Source organism: Meriones unguiculatus, chromosome 4, assembly GCF_030254825.1.
Source record: "Meriones unguiculatus strain TT.TT164.6M chromosome 4, Bangor_MerUng_6.1, whole genome shotgun sequence".
NCBI classification, from domain to species: Eukaryota; Metazoa; Chordata; class Mammalia; order Rodentia; family Muridae; genus Meriones; species Meriones unguiculatus.
In genome coordinates, this window is record NC_083352.1 from 6,840,726 (window position 1) to 6,855,943 (window position 15,218).

The window sequence follows — 15,218 nt, forward strand, 5'->3', positions numbered from 1 at the left end:
GCACTGGCTTTCCCCTGGAATTCTTTGGGAGCGGTTTTTGTTTGTTTGTTTGTTTTAACCTGGGATCCAGCTGTGTCCAGCATCAATTAATCTCTCATTCTAGCGTAAGGTATAGCTCTTGTTTTCACAGTAAGAAGAAACAAGCCAGTGCTTAATTGTTACTGTATTGCTGCTGCAAGGGAGGTGGGGCGCAGCCTTCTCATCAGTAGGTTGCTTGGTGTGAGAAAGCTTGTTCTGGAGTGCTCTATGCAGTGTTCAGGAATGTGCTGTGAGCCAGCAGGTAAACCAGTGGGCTGTTCCATAGCGACCAGCACAGTTTAGGACTGTGCCCCACCCACTCTTCAGTCCCCAGAGCTGTGCAGCGGCCTTCTCTTATTTGTGCCTTGGCTGCATCAGCTAAATGAGACCCTATTTGAGTATTGCTTATTAACATTTTCATTCCATTGTCAGTGTGGTCAGTTTTAGGGTTTTCTAAGAATATAAACCTTACTAATAACATCCCCCACTAAAGAATCAGATTTCAAATTACTCTGTTTTTACTAAAATAATTTAAGATTTTTAAGAGACTAATATCTTTATTCCAGATATTAGCATCCTTCTATGAAGGCCAAATGGTCCACAGAGCTTCACACAGCTCAGTGGCAACTGGGTTTTCCCAAACAGGAAAGAGCCATAGATGGGTTGGGCCTGGCTGCTGTGCCCCAAGAAAATTCTTGCTTTCTTTGCCCTCTCTGCACAGGCTTTGGTATGCCTTTTCCTACATTAACAGGTGATAGTGTATGTCCGGGGAGGATGCCCACCAGCAGTCATATTCCAGTCAGGGTACCTGTGGCTCTTTTGTTCTGTTTTTGTTTCTTGGTGAAACTGATACTTGCACTAGTGTCTCATATACTACGACATAATATCTGTAACGTGTAGAATGTGGATCTCTCAGCCCCAGCAAGGATGTGGGCAGCCTCGTGTCCTGCCCAGAAGTAACTGCTAGGCTCCCATCCCTTGGGAGCGTGGTACGGCGAGGGAGAAGCCGTGTGGTTAGGGCCTTCTCCAGTGGCCTTGTCCATCTCATGCTCTCTCTGCTCTTGCTTTTGTGCCTGGCAGCTTCCTTCCCATCCTATCACTCCATCCAGCAAACACGCGGACAGCAAGCCTGTGGCACTGACGCCTGCGTACCACACACTCCCCCACCCCTCTCACCATGGCACCCCACATACCACCATCAGCTGGGGACCCCTGGAGCCTCCGAAGACCCCCAAGCCTTGGAGCCTGAGCTGTCTGCGGCCCGCACCTCCCCTCCGGCCCTCAGCTGCTCTCTGCTACAAGGAGGTGAGGTCCTGCAGCCGCTCAGACTGCCAGCTGCAGTGAGCATGCCTTGACACCTGGGTGCGTGAGCTTCTGCGCTTAGTGACCTCAGAAATGAAAGTCGGTGTTTCTGTTCATGGTAGAAAGACCCCAGTGACTTCTTCAGAACTGAGAAGAGGGTCTGCCCCTTATTCTCTGTCATCCCTTCTGTTGCAAGGGCCAGGAGGTGCCCTTAAACATAATGGAATGGGCGTGCATCCCTCTAGTCCTCTGAGCACTGTGCCCACAGTTGAGGGTTGGTGCCCACGAGGCACTGAGCCTGAGGGGCCCCTGAATTTGCAGGCTGCAAGGGCCTTACCCTACTGCATGCCACTCTACTGTGCCCAAGATCTGTCCTGGAGTTCCTAGGTAAAGAGCAGGTTTTCCAGTGAAAATGGTCAGTCCCTGAAGGCACTGCGTCCTTGGCCTGAGGGGAGTCGCAGCAACCTTTCTCAGTCCACTCCTGCTGTTCCTTGCATGCCGAGTGTAGCCACAGTGCACTTGCGTCTTCCTTCACTAAGTATCCGCGGTCTCATGTGCTCCACCTAACCCTGCTTTCACCCGAGGAGGCTCAGCTTTGGTGAGTGAGACGCCAGGTTTCCAGTAGGTGTGAGAACCTGACGTGGTGGCTTGTGTGAGAAAGAGTGAATGGAGCATACACAGGATTCCTTTGCAGTGCTCCTGTATTTCAGGGGTGTTCTGTTGAGTCCACAGTACAATTTTTTTGCAGCTGATTTCTGTTCAGGGTCGTTCTTTATAACGTAGGAAATGTGAGGCCACATGGACCCCAGGAGAGTTTAATAAATGATGCCCAGAAGTGTGTGGTGGGTGGCACATGCCTTTAATTCCACCACTCCAGATACAGAGACATGTAGTTAGTTCCAGGCCAGGCTACACAGACTGTGTCTCTAAATAGCACAAACAAACAATAAAAGTGGAAGAGAAGCTGTTGAGGTCTGCTCTGTCCCCGAAGCGCCTCGCCACCCGTGTGAGAGCATCCGTGTGGAAGCAGATGTCTGTGTCTAATGTGCTTGCTGGTTGAACCAGCATGCTGTCTACACACTCCAGTTTTACATTAAAGGGAAGGTGGTTGCTGGGATTGTCTCTGATTTGCTCAGAGCTGGGGACTCAGGCCTACACAGAGCAGCTGGCAAGTCCTGTTGTTGAACTAGTCTGTGCTTAAAATGGGGTCCCTGCCGTGGCTTTAATTTTAGGATTTTGTGTACTTCCCTGAAGAAGCTTTACTTCTGTTCCCTTTTAAATAACTTTATTTCCCTTCACTCTGTACCCCAGAATGGACAGTGAGGCACCTGTTCTTTCTCTTTTTTAGCAGAGGCCTTATTGCTGTGTGCACTTGTGGGATGTGTCCGGTTTGGTCCTGTTAACAGAGTTGTCATCAGAGCTGAGGCTTGTTAATGAGGGTGGTGAAATGTCCTCTTGGCTCTTGGTTTACATTCATTTTGGCATTGGCAGAGAAATGCGAGAGCTGGAGATGGGGTGGGAGGTGTTTGGTGGTGGTAGTCTGGTTTCAGTCTGTCAGCATGTTTGTCGTTGGTGTTTCCCTAGGATCTCAGCAAGAGCCCCAAGACCATGAAAAAGCTGCTGCCAAAACGCAAGCCTGAGCGCAAGCCTTCGGACGAGGAGTTTGCTGTGCGAAAGAGTAAGTGCCCACCCACGGGAGCATGCTCACCTTGTGGGCTGTGGCAGTTGAGGGAGAGCAGGGCCTGCACCTTGACAAGCAGGTGGCAGAGTGGAGCAAGCCCTCTCCAGCCTCTCTCTCCGTTTGTGAGGCTGCTGTTGACACGCCTAGTCCTAGACCTCCTTCACCTGCTCCTCCCGCCTTGCTCCAGGCCCATGAAGTATTCAGTCCTCCTCTGAGGGGCTAAGAGGTCCTGTTGTTTTTTCTCTACCCTTCACACCCATAATCTGAGTCAGACCCAGATCCTTCTGACTCACACATGGCTTGTCTGTTAGGAGAGGTGAGGGCTGGGCTCAGGTGTGCCTGGTGGGCTTGATAGCGCAAGCGTTTACCATGTACCTTCCACATGACTGGCACTGTGGGGTGCTGGGACCACAGTGTTGGTCAGACTGTTAGTCACTGCCAGACATTTAATGCTGTCTGTGTCCAGTTGTGAGACCAGCTGTGCAGACAGTCCACAGCACTGGTGCTTGGGTGAGTACATTTGTCCCAGAAAATGGGGAGCAGTGTCTTAAAGCACTTTACTGGGCATAGCCAGGTGTCATGTTACTGCTATCTGCAGGTGAGGCTGAGGGTGCTGTGGACTGTCCTGCAGCTGAGTTGACACAGATGGCAGCAGTGCCCAGCTCAGATGCAGCACCCATCCTGGGCGGGGGCTTGAGGGTTCTGATTGAGCTGTCTGATCGGTGCAGCGTGGGCTGTGTTGGAGGGACACAAGCCAGGAGGTAGGCCTGCGGCTCTGATGATAAGAGGTATGGACCAGTTGAAAGGTGTATGTGCTCAGAGCTCAGAGGAGAGGCAGTCTAGTTCCTGTGTTCTTAGCCAGAAGTCCCAGCAGGTTAGGCGTGAGAGGACTTGGCAGGCCAAGGGCAAGGGTTGAAGAAATGTTATGTTACTGATCCCTACACAACACCTGGTGCCTGACTGGTACTCAGTAAACTGCATTCTCTAAGGCTTCTGGGACTGGGTGAGTTGTGCCAGCTTGGAAGGCTAGGACTATAATCCACATGCTAGTCCACACTGAATGGGAATCTCTGTCCTCGTGTTAGTCAGACAGAGCATGTGTGTGAAGGTGGCCGTGCTTCCCAGAAGGAACAAAGCCTTCCCTGCCGTCTCCTGCCCTGCTCCGGAGGAGCCTCGTGCTGTGGAACCTGCCCAATGACTTGTTCCAGGTGGCCAGTTTAGGTGTCTTCGGGCTTTTGGCTCTCGGGACTGAAGTAGATGTCTGATACTTTGAAGTAGATATTTGGTTTGCCTGGTATATAGTTTACTTCCTTAAAGTGCTGCTGAGAGCTGGACATGGTGGTGCATGCCTTCAGTGCCAGCACTCAAGAGGAAGAGGGAGACAAATCTCTGTAAGATAAGAGGCCAGCCTGGCTACATAGCAAGTTCTAGACCAGTCAAAGCTGTACAGTGAGACCTTGGCTGAAGTAAATAGATACATCAAAGTTACTGAGGCATTTACAGCTATGAGAATAGCAACCTTCTATTCTCTCTTGTTTTATTGGAGTAGGTGGGCTTAAAGAAAAAAACATAGCTAAATAACTTATGAAACCAGAGGAAGAGAAAAATATATAAAACAAGTAGCTTTCTTCCACATGGTACCCTTTTCTGAGCACAGTGGCTGAGGTTCTTCTGGCCTCTGTCTAGAGGGCGTCATGCTAAATTCTTACCTGAGCATCTGGGAATTCCTGCCTCAGAAGGAATGCCCCTTAGAAGGCCTCTGGTCTGGTGACTTTGCAAAGCTTTCTGCTGCACCCACAACTTTCCTTGTTCCCACACTGTGTTAGGGCCCAATCTTCAACACTTGGGCTTCCTACTTTCGGCTCACTTCCTGCTCTCTGTTTACTGCTGCTATCTCCTGTACATTGTGTATTCCACTCTCTGCTGTTTCTGGTATGTGGGTTGAGGAATTGCTCTTCTGAGAGATTTAGACATCACTGAGTTGTGGTGCTAACCATTTGCAGCATGCTAATTTCAAAACACTAAAAGTTCTATGTGGAGAGCCTAACTATGAGCCCACAAGAAAGTAGAGGCATCGCTGTGGGCCGAGTGCTGAGTGGTGATGGGCTCCCGTGTCTCAACAGGCACAGCCGCTCTGGAAGAAGATGCGCAGATCCTGAAGGTAATCGAGGCTTACTGCACAAGTGCGAAGACGCGGCAGACCCTGAACTCGAGTGAGTGCCACCCTTCACCCATGTGGGCACCGTCCTTGGGCCTAGTTGCTCTTCAGTGGGAGGTTTCGGGGGCTTAGCCAGTGTAGGAGTGTGCCCGGTGCTGTGCTCTAGCTAGCTGCACTGTGGCACTGCATCCTTCATGAAGCTTTGGTCGTACAGCTGCATGCAGAAGGCAGTGGAGCTTCCTTTTTAGTTTTGCTCTTTACTGGTGTTAAAAAGCACTGAAATTCAAATCTAGAGCCATCTTCCTATCATCTTTACAGTTTATTTTGTTTTTAATATTTGTTAATAAGCAGTGGTAGGTTTTCCATTTTGTTTTATTGTTTGGCAGGCTCCAGGTAGTGTCTCCTAACTCACGCAGGTGAGTGTCTACACTGTGGTAGCACTCAGGAGCACTGCCGTTTGACAGGGAGCTGGGAGCCCCGCAGTCCTCCTTTCTGCTGGTGCTGGAACTGGCGCTTGGCATAGAAACTGGTTACTGTGGCTCTCCTGCCTTGGCCCTTCTGCACTCCAGTTTTTGGAGAGAGAGACATCTCTACTCTCAGCAACACCCACGGGTGGTAGCTCAGATCACATCTTGCCAGCCACAAACAGAGAAAGGGGGGGAGGGACTTTCAGCCACTTGAACTTTTGTAGGTGCCTCTGCAGCTCAGCCAGCAGGTTTGGCAGGCTGAGCCTCAGGTGGCATTTACAGGTGGCTAGCCGCTGCTGCTGCCTCCACTTGCAGTGTTCTTGCAGCACTACACTGCCTTCTGCTTACGGCCTTCCTAGGGGTCAGCAAGGTCTCTTTTGTCCCTCCCATCTCTGGGAAGAATTGGTTGTAACTGATGAGCAGAGTAGGAGAGCCGTGGGGAGGCCAGGGTAATCTAGCAAGCTGTGGAATACATACCGAAGTGGTTGAGCAGTAGTTGGTAAATAGAATTTTGATGATTAAATGTGACGTGTTGTGATAGTCTGTGACCATATCCAGCAGTTTCCTAGTTTGTGGATGTGTTGTTTTAATCATCACCCTCCAAGTGCTCAAAGTGAAGTGGGACTTCCCAGCTTATAATCTCAGGTGACCGTTGGCCGGTCTCTGAACTCCCTCGTGTGGCACAGGCTAGATAATTCCCTCTGAGTGAAAGGTAGTGCCCAGGGGTGTGCTGTGGCCTCCTGCCTTAGCTGCCTGAGGAGGGCAGCTGCAGTTTGTGCAGAGCCTTTCTTCCCTGCCTGGCTCGTGCTCTGTACTTCCATTCCTTCCGTGCAAGAAAAGCACTGGTCACTGTGCTAAGTTTGCTTTTAGTTGAAGCTCTATGTCCCAGCCTGCATCCTGGGGCCTCAGAGGTTACAGCCGTATGTTGCTTCCCCCGGCTCTCTGAGACACAGGATAGGCATACAGTTTGTGCTGGACACGTGATACAGTTGATGAGGTCATTTGGAAATGGCTTCATAGAGAACACGTTTCCACATTAAATGTCTAGTAAAACATTTTGGGAAGTATAATACAGTATTATCTGAAGCTCTGCACTGTTGAGTACATGCTTCGATGCCAAGATGGCTTTGCAAACCAAACACAGTTGGCATTGCTTTCTGTCTCGGAGAAGGAATGGCCTTTAGACTTGGAACAGCCTATTTTGGTTGCTGAAGCTTACCTGTGGTTTCTCCCCACAGGAGCCCCATACAGCCTTGCATGCCCACCCAGCTGCTGGCCAGCTCACGCTCACATTGCTAACCACTGCATGGAGTTCCTTCTGCCCCATTCCCTTGCCACTGTCTCTTGTCACCTCCCTTTCCACATGGTGGCATTGCCAGTCTGTACTCATCTATTTGATGGTAAAGGGTCCACATCAGGGGAGGTGGACATAGACACACCCCCTGCCTGGGGCTGAGCTTCAGTGCCAGGTGAGCAGGTGTTGGGAGCCAGGAACCCACTTTGCCCCCTTCTCTGCACTCAGACTTTGGTGCTGGGGCAGGCTGTGGGCTACCACGGTAAGTTTAGGCTCCGGCTGCTGATGCGTGTTGTCTCAGCAAGGCAGTAATTGAAACAGAATTCTTGTGGAGGTATTTTGTATCTAGTCTATCATTTTCAGAGGAGGGGATAATGCTTAATATTAAGGCCACACAATTAGTACATTTTTATAAATTATGTCCTAAATAAATTATTAATAGAAGTGGTTAATTGCCAGGCGTTTATAAAATCATGTTTGGACATGAATGTAATGTGTAGATTTTTTTAGCTGAGGTTTGTAGGTATCTAAACAAAGCCGTTTGAAGCAGGACTGTGAGTTAGGCTTACTGAATCATTGGGTTTGTTCTGAGGGTTGTGCTAAGTTCATTATAAAAGCCCAGCAATAAATAAGGAGAAACAAACATGTTGCCATTTTTTTAACAATATTTTCTCTTTCCCTTCTCTTCCCATCACCTTTTGCTTTTGTTCCATGTTTTGGTTGTGGCTCTTCCTGTCCGTCCCTCATCCCCTCTGCCTGTCGCACCTGTCACTTCATCCCGTCTTAGCATGGCAAGGCACTGACCTGATGCATAATCACGTCTTGGCTGATGACGACCAATCAAGTCTAGACTCCTTGGGTCGTCGCAGTAGCCTTTCTCGTTTGGAGCCCTCAGACCTCTCGGAAGACTCTGAGTATGACAGTATATGGACAGCCCATAGTTACAGAATGGGTTCTGCATCCCGTAAGAGCTGCTGCTCATATATCTCTCACCAGAACTAACGCACTGAGCCTTTCTTAACAATGCTTGTATCGCAGCCTGCTTTTCTTAGACGTTTCTTGCTGTTCCTTGTCTCTCTTATGTGATATTTTAACAACTCTGGAGAGTGTCTTGGTATTTCCCATTGTACCTAGTAGAGGCTTACTTGCCAATCTGAGAATGAATTTAAACTGCTGCCTGTTGGAGGGGGGTGGTGGGTCCAATGAGTCTGTACCTGCGGGGCTTTTCCCATTAGGGAGTGTTTTATACCAGCCCCAGACGGGTGGGTTTTTTATTCTCCGTGTAGCAACTGTTTCACTTCCTTTTGGATACAGCCGTATGGACACTTTTCTATTTTATGCAGCCACATAGGTTTGCGTCCAAGTGCCACCACGGAGAAGACTCTAGCCTTACACATAGGGATTTAAATGTTTTTATGTCTAATGCACTTGACCAAGTAGCTGTGGAGAGAGTGAGTGTCTGTGCCCGAAGCACTGAGTCAGCTGGCAGCTGCTCTGGTGACGGTGCAGACCGCCGCATGGACTCCGTGCCTGGCAGAAGCACACCAGGCCTGGTGCCACTGGGTGTTGAGGGCAGACGGGAATCTGTCTCCACCCACTGCTCTGTGCCTTTCCGTGTGTGCGCCATGGCTGTGAGGGGAGAACTCCCTTCCCGAAGGTGAGTTCACCATCACGGCTCAGGCATCCACTTCCCATCACACCACACTTCCCTGAGCTGCAGGCTGCCTGGAGGCTCCCCCGAGGCTGTGCGCGCCGCGGCAGAAGCTTTGCTCTCTCTGCTCATGCAGCTAAACTGCATTCAGAGAGGTGCTTGGTTGAGTGCTTGGCTTGGCCGCAGCCTGGCTGTCCCCACATCCTGTGCTGTCTGTGAGAGCCATGAGCACCTTGTTGCTTTGAACACCAGTCGCAGTGAAACTCTTACTACAGCAGCCCTGTAGTTCGCCCTGATAAATTCATTACAATTCGGTCTGAAGAAAGACGGAGCAGGTTCCCACCTGCTGGCCTGGGAGACACTCGCTCAGTTCCCTGGGGTTTGTTGTAAGGAGTTTTCACTGGCCCTGAGAAAGAACTGAATGTGACTCCGCATTTAGTTACAGCAGCAAACCATAACTGGCCGTTGCCTGTAGGCAGCCCTGCCTCCGCATACTGTGGTGTCAACATGTAACCTTAGGGATGGATTTTAAGTGTTCATCGATGCCTGCTTCAGAAACGGTGCCACAGTAAATGGGGACTAATGTTCTTTCCGTCCTTCAGGGTATAGAGCACTGGTGGCCGTGACCTCCGACCCTTAGTCCTCCTTGTCAAGCTAGTGTATACAGTGTTGTATGCCCTTTGTCCCTCTCCTGGGAGTTGGGCCCTGCTGCCACCTGTAGAGGTGGTGTGCTTGGAGAGAGGGTTGGCCTGGAGCCGCTGGGGCAGCACAGCTGCTCACATCAAGTCAGTCTGTTCCTAAAGGCGGGAGCTGCTATGCCCATGGAGAGAGTTTGTATTTTTGTAAGAAAGTCAAGGAAGCAAGCCTTTAAAACTTGCGCCCAGTATTAATTCCCAGTGGAAACGAGGTTTATGTAGACTCTGCCAAATAGCAAATGGGATTTTTGAAAAACAAAATATGAAATGCCTATATTTTGTTCACTTTCATACAGTGACAAAAACAGCCCTGTTGTCACGTCCCACACAGTGTGTCTTTGCTGACTGCCTCAGGCCCCTTCCCCCCCTCGCCGTAGCATGGGTTGCCTGTCACCAGCTGTGGTACAAGAGGGAGGCACAGCTGCTGTGCTTGGGGTTTTCTCACGACAGCAAGTGAAAGGCCACTCACTGGCTGTGGTGAGGTGGCGTCGCTGTGGGTGCCGTTCTGACAGTTTGCCCTTGCTCCTTTTGTGGGGACTGTTTGGGTGCTGATTTTTGTTGAGGCCAGTGCTGTGGAAGAACAGCTCAACCTTTTCTTTGCGTTTGTTTTGAATGTCTGACATTAGTTTTGTGACCTGGTTAGACGTTTGTTAGTGCCACAGGCACAGGAGATGGTCCCCATGTGGCAGAGGGGACGCAGCGTTGGAGGGACCGTCGTTTCTGCGTTTGTGGAACTGTAGTCATGCTGATAGTCCCTAACGTTTCTGCAGCTCTGTAAAGCCCTGTGTACAGTGAGTGTGATAACGGAAGGATGCACACTGAGCGAGAAGGTAGGTCCAAGCCATCCCGGGCCTTCTGTAGGTGGCCCGACAGTGTCCGTCTAACTGGCACTTGCCACAAGTCTTTACTAAGCTACATGAACTCTGTGTTCGGCCTAAGATTGCCAAAACACAATAATGTGTATATAGTGGTATAAGATCTTGGGGAAATCTATATATTGTGCTCTTTCTCTGTGAATGGGAAAGCCATTTTAGTACAAGACTCCCATTTGAAAACCTACTTGGATGTATATCTGAATGTTGCATTGTATTGTACAGTATGCTTATTGTCTGTGGTTGCATATGGCAATGAAGTGTCTGTTTTATATCAAAAAGACATCTGTTCTGTACAGTTGAAATAAATTTTGCATTTGCTAGCCCTTGGCTTTCATATTTGTTACATGGGGGAGGGGCATAGCGTAGTCTGAAGCTGAGTGTGCCACAGCCATTCTCTGAAGCTGGCATCTTCCACGGGCACGCCTTCTTTCTGCCATGATAGAGGACTACTGCTCTCATAGGTGGGATGTACTTAAATTGTACATCTATGTAGCCCTAGGCTGGCCTGAAACTCACAGAGCTCCACCCGCTTCTTCCTCCCTGGAAGGAAAGAATGGAAGGGGTGAGTCCTCAGGCCCAGCTCTTTTTTTTTTTTTTTTTTTTTTTTAAACAAAGCTTGTTCTCAGAGCGGCATTTTCTTCTCGCAGGGGAAAAGAAACTCAGTTTTTCAGTCCTTCGTTTGGACCTGGGCCAGCATTCCCTTTTGTTTTGCAAAGTGCCTAGTTGAGAAGAGCAGCCCCTCCTGGTAACAGTCCGTCCTTTTCCTGGGCTGGAGAAGCTAGTCCCAACCTCAGAGCCCTAGGTAGTGTAGCCTGTGTGACTTGTGTGCTACTGAGGTCTCTGAGTGCGCTGTTTCGTTCTATCCTGAAGGTAGTATCAGTTGAGTGTGAGTGTTGCAGAGACATGTCACAGGTGTATCAGGCCACTAACCAGATGGTGACAGACTTAGTCATTGTATTGGGTACAGGCAAATCAACTGTGTGCGCCCATATATGTAACATACCCTCACACAGAGTGTGGTCACAGCTGTATGTCATCCCATGGTCCCTGGCATGAGGGAATACCCTGGGGTGATTGGCTGTGGCAGCTTAGAGTGTACTGTGAAATGGATTTCCTAGATCTGTGGTTCTCAGCTGAGACCTACAGCCTGGTGGCCTTGAACAGTGGAGGGCAGGGTTCCAGGACAGCTGCAGTTCGACTCTTGCGTTTTTTGTTGCTGTGAACTTGATCTTAGTCTTGAATCACATCCGTGAGTTGCTATTGCCTTAGGACCTAGAGCCTGCTGGTATCCCCAGCTTGACAGTGACCCCAAAGAATGACCTTGTAAAGTTATCACTGAGGACCTGTGGTTGGTAAGACACACCTGTAGGTTTGTTCCTAGAGAGGCCTGCATGAGAAGTGCTAGATTGTGGTGGTGTAGCCTGTTTTCTGTTCTCCGTGTGTCTGTCTGACATCTCTCGCACATGGCAGTCACAATGGAGAAAGCAGGCTGACCAGTTTTGTGGGGGCTATAGGGCTACCTGGCACTTCTCATGCTGTCACCCATAAGAAACACAGAAAGCTACTGTTGGTGCTGAGAGTTAGCAAGTGCTTAGCTGAGGAGCCTGAGGGTGCACTGAGTCACAATATTCGGAGTATTTATGTCTAGCCTTCCCCAGTCTGTGGTGCTCTGGACATGCACCGTGAACCTCTAAGAAAAGGCTGCAGGAAGTCTGTTGGGAAACAGAGACAGCAGATCCTGACTCCATCTCCCCAAAGACCACAGTTTGTAAAACGCAGCTCTCTGCTTAGAGCCTTCACGATGTGTGTACCTAAGCTCCTGTGATGGGGTTTAAGAAGGGTCTCTGCTCTGTGCTTACATGCTGATTCTCACTTAGGTATTGAAGAAAGGTGTGCTGTGATGCTACTAAGCAGAGCAGTATTTCAGTTACAGTGTGTTACGTGTTTTAGAGATCTATTGTTCTTAAAATAGTCCACTAACTTATAAACATGGCTTTTCTACCCTTGGTTGTTTTATTGAAAGGCTACACATTAAAATTATTTTAGAAAATGCATGTTCTGTTGAAAGGCGGTCTGCGGTGAGCTGACAGATGTCTGTTGTGCAGGCTAACAGTCCCCATTGCAGGCCTGTGGCTGGCCATCAGGGCCTTCAGCAGCTGTTCCACCTGCCTGTTTCAGAGCTGGAGCATTAGTACCAGGAACACCTTCAAAACCTAAGACTTCATTGAGCTCTTGGTGCCTTGTACACACAGCCATTTCACATCCGGGACCCTGTCACGTGTTTTGACTTAACGGCTGGGGCCGTAGCGTTTAGTTTCTCAGACCCATCGTGTTACTGAGTGGAACTCATGGCCATTACCTCTGACTTCTTTTGGTAAGAGCTGCCTGTCAGACTGTACCTCTCAGAACGGCTCTGTAGAAAAGGTTGCCCCTTTTGACCCCAAGTACTGAATGGAAACTCGATGGTTAGCTGAAGGGTCAATCTTCAGGGAAGTGTCCTTGGTGAGTCTGATGACATCCTTTGTGTCATTTGCATAGTCTGGAAGCTTTAATGCTGGAAACAGATTTTCCATGAGAAGGACTAAAAGAGCTGACAGGAAGTGTGTGGGCCACGCTGTTTGGTAGTTACAAGGCTTTGTTTGGTCTTACCTGCTGGTCCTTCTCAAGCCCACATCAAGTCTAATGTGACAGAGTAGTCACCAAGACTTTTTAGCACTAAGGTAGTTACCAGAGACCATCCTGAGCACACCGCTTGGCCGCTGGATAACTGTGGGAAACCTGGGGAGTCAACCCATGTGCAGGCCCCTGGCTGCCCTCCTTCACCAAGGAGCTTGGGTCCAGTAGCTCAGGCGCCCGAGTTTTGGAATCCTCTTTCTGGGCACATTGAGCTTGCAGTAACTTCAAAAGACCAGCTGGCCTTGTGTGGGAGGCTCTGGTGAGCACGTGTGTGCTGCTTTCTCATGTTTCCCTGTGTGATCTGTGTGTCCATCATGCTCAGCAGGAAAGGAGGCCGTCCAGATCTGCCTCTCAGCTGGACCCTGCCAGGCGTGGCGTGGGGGCTGACATTGTCAGCCTGCAGGTTTTTAAAATCTGTTCCTGTCTTAAAGGCCCACATTTCCAGGACTGTGTCCTCAGCAGAGTGTGTAGATGCAGCCCCTTCCAGGGCAGGGCGGCCATCTTAGGGGTAGTCTTTCACAAAGTATCCTGTGAAGAGGACAAACGTCTTAACTACTCATGGGATTCAGGGCTGGACTACCTCACCATATACAGGCCCCTCCCTCCACTGGCAAAATTGTGCTGTGTGACGTAGACCTGGCTTAATTGCCTCTCCTGAACTTCCCAAGGTGTTTCTACCCTCTGTCAGTGCAGCAGGCCTAGAGAGACAGGTGGTGGCCTGGGGAGATGTGCCGGAGGCCACAGTCTTCCAGGCCCTGTAGTTGCCTGGTAGACCGCTGGCTCTACATGCTGGGGCACTTAAGCCCTTACTACCAGCTGAGCCAGCAGTGGCTCAGTTTGTTCAGAGGAGCACAGCTGGGGTTAAATTCCCTGCAAAGCTGCTTGTCACAGTGCTGTCTTTCAAACGCTGTTTGAGGGTTTCCATGCCAACAAGGGTGCACGAGAAGTGCTCCTCAAAATCTGGTGTGCTTTCAGGAAGACACAGAAGCACACCCAAGAAACAAAAGCCGGTCAACCCCATTTCCATAGTCCTCTCACCTCATGCCCTGTGCTTTCCTCAGCTGAGCGTTGAGGCAAGTGTAGCCCTCAGCAGCGTGCACGCTCTTCCTTCCCTAGGTGGGCACCCGGAGTCCCTCAGAAAGAAGGGTCAAGCAGTCACGGTGGTGCACTTCTTCGTCCTGGCGCCTGCCTCTTTAGGCCGGTGTTTGGCACAGTGTATGTCAAGAGGCGGTCACTGGTCAGCATCTGTGCCAGGACCATGTGCCTGTGGCGCTGTGGGTGGCCTGCTTCCTTCCATTCAAAGCTGTGTGTGTTCAAAGGACTGAGAACATTTTCACACAGTGATCAGTCAATAAATTTCACTTTTTCTAAACCACGTGTTACAATGGCACTGCTTTTTAGACGTTACTGTGCACTTGCATTTTTTTCCTGATGTTTTGGCTGTGAGCTTCAGCCCTTGATACTGCGCTGCCAATCCTGCCCTCAGGCAGCCCTGAAGGTTTTTTGTTTTTTTGTTTTGTTTTTTTTTTTTTTCTTCTAGTTGACAGACTTCTTTCCTTTATAAGCACGAGAATTGTGCATTCTTTAATGGTATGGTCTCCCCAGTGTCGCTGGGATGATATAATGGTTTAAATTTTGATTGTGTATTGTGTACAGTGTGGTCAGATTTTTAGCATACTTGCTGTTGTAGATTTCCATATTTAAAAGAGTATAATACGTTGCAGAAGAGGCTATTTTTACTTATTTTGTTGTTGCTGCTGCTGTTTCCTTTTCTCTGTAATGTTTTGGCCGCACTCAGCAGACAGCTGGAGAAAACTGGTCAACGATTTCAATGCATAGTCACTGGCGTATGTATAAGTGATGTGTAGTGACATAGGTGCCCTTCCTTGGTCCTGCGTGGCACTCACAGGGGGTTTTTATTTTTAATGACCCAGGTTCACGTAAAGAATCTGCTCCACAAGTTTTGCTTCCAGAAGAAGAGAAAATTATAGTCGAGGAAACCAAAAGCAATGGGCAGACGGTGATAGAAGAAAAGTAAGATGTTTTGCTCTGTTACGGCTCCTTTCCCATCCTATGGGGCACGTCCCTCTGAACTCTGCTGAAGGCTGGGGTGCAGCCCCACTGGTAGGGGACAGCCTAGGCTTGGGATTAACCTGAGGTACCCAGGGTGCTGCTTGCTCTGAATGGATTTAGACAAGGGACCGAGTAGGCAGAGCTTGACCTCTGCTGCCTGGGTAGACATGGAGGCCCTACCAGCCTCCGCTTGGCACACTACCACCGTTCATGTCTTACTCTGTCTTGTTCCAGGAGCCTCGTGGACACGGTGTACGCATTAAAGGATGAAGTCCAAGAATTAAGACAGGTGCACCAACCAATTTTTAATTATAATCAGTTTTTCTTG

General features: G+C 49.5%; 1 protein-coding gene across 8 annotated transcripts in view; it reads left to right on the forward strand.

Moving 5' to 3' along the window:
- The window catches only part of Arhgef7 (Rho guanine nucleotide exchange factor 7), a 107,632-nt gene that overhangs the window by 89,315 nt on the left and 3,099 nt on the right, over positions 1 to 15,218 (forward strand). For 5 of the 8 annotated variants that reach the window (XM_021637526.2, XM_021637527.2, XM_060381377.1 and 2 more), the window contains 6 exons: positions 1,099 to 1,323; positions 2,905 to 2,998; positions 5,125 to 5,214; positions 7,708 to 7,884; positions 14,752 to 14,851; positions 15,125 to 15,179. In XM_021637526.2, the coding sequence (XP_021493201.1) occupies positions 1,099 to 1,323; positions 2,905 to 2,998; positions 5,125 to 5,214; positions 7,708 to 7,884; positions 14,752 to 14,851; positions 15,125 to 15,179 (741 nt within the window). Of the gene's footprint in view, positions 1 to 1,098; positions 1,324 to 2,904; positions 2,999 to 5,124; positions 5,215 to 7,707; positions 10,097 to 14,751; positions 14,852 to 15,124; positions 15,181 to 15,218 lie in introns of those variants that run through there. The other 3 variants (XR_009591286.1, XM_060381375.1, XM_021637525.2) reach the window with 3 other exon arrangements.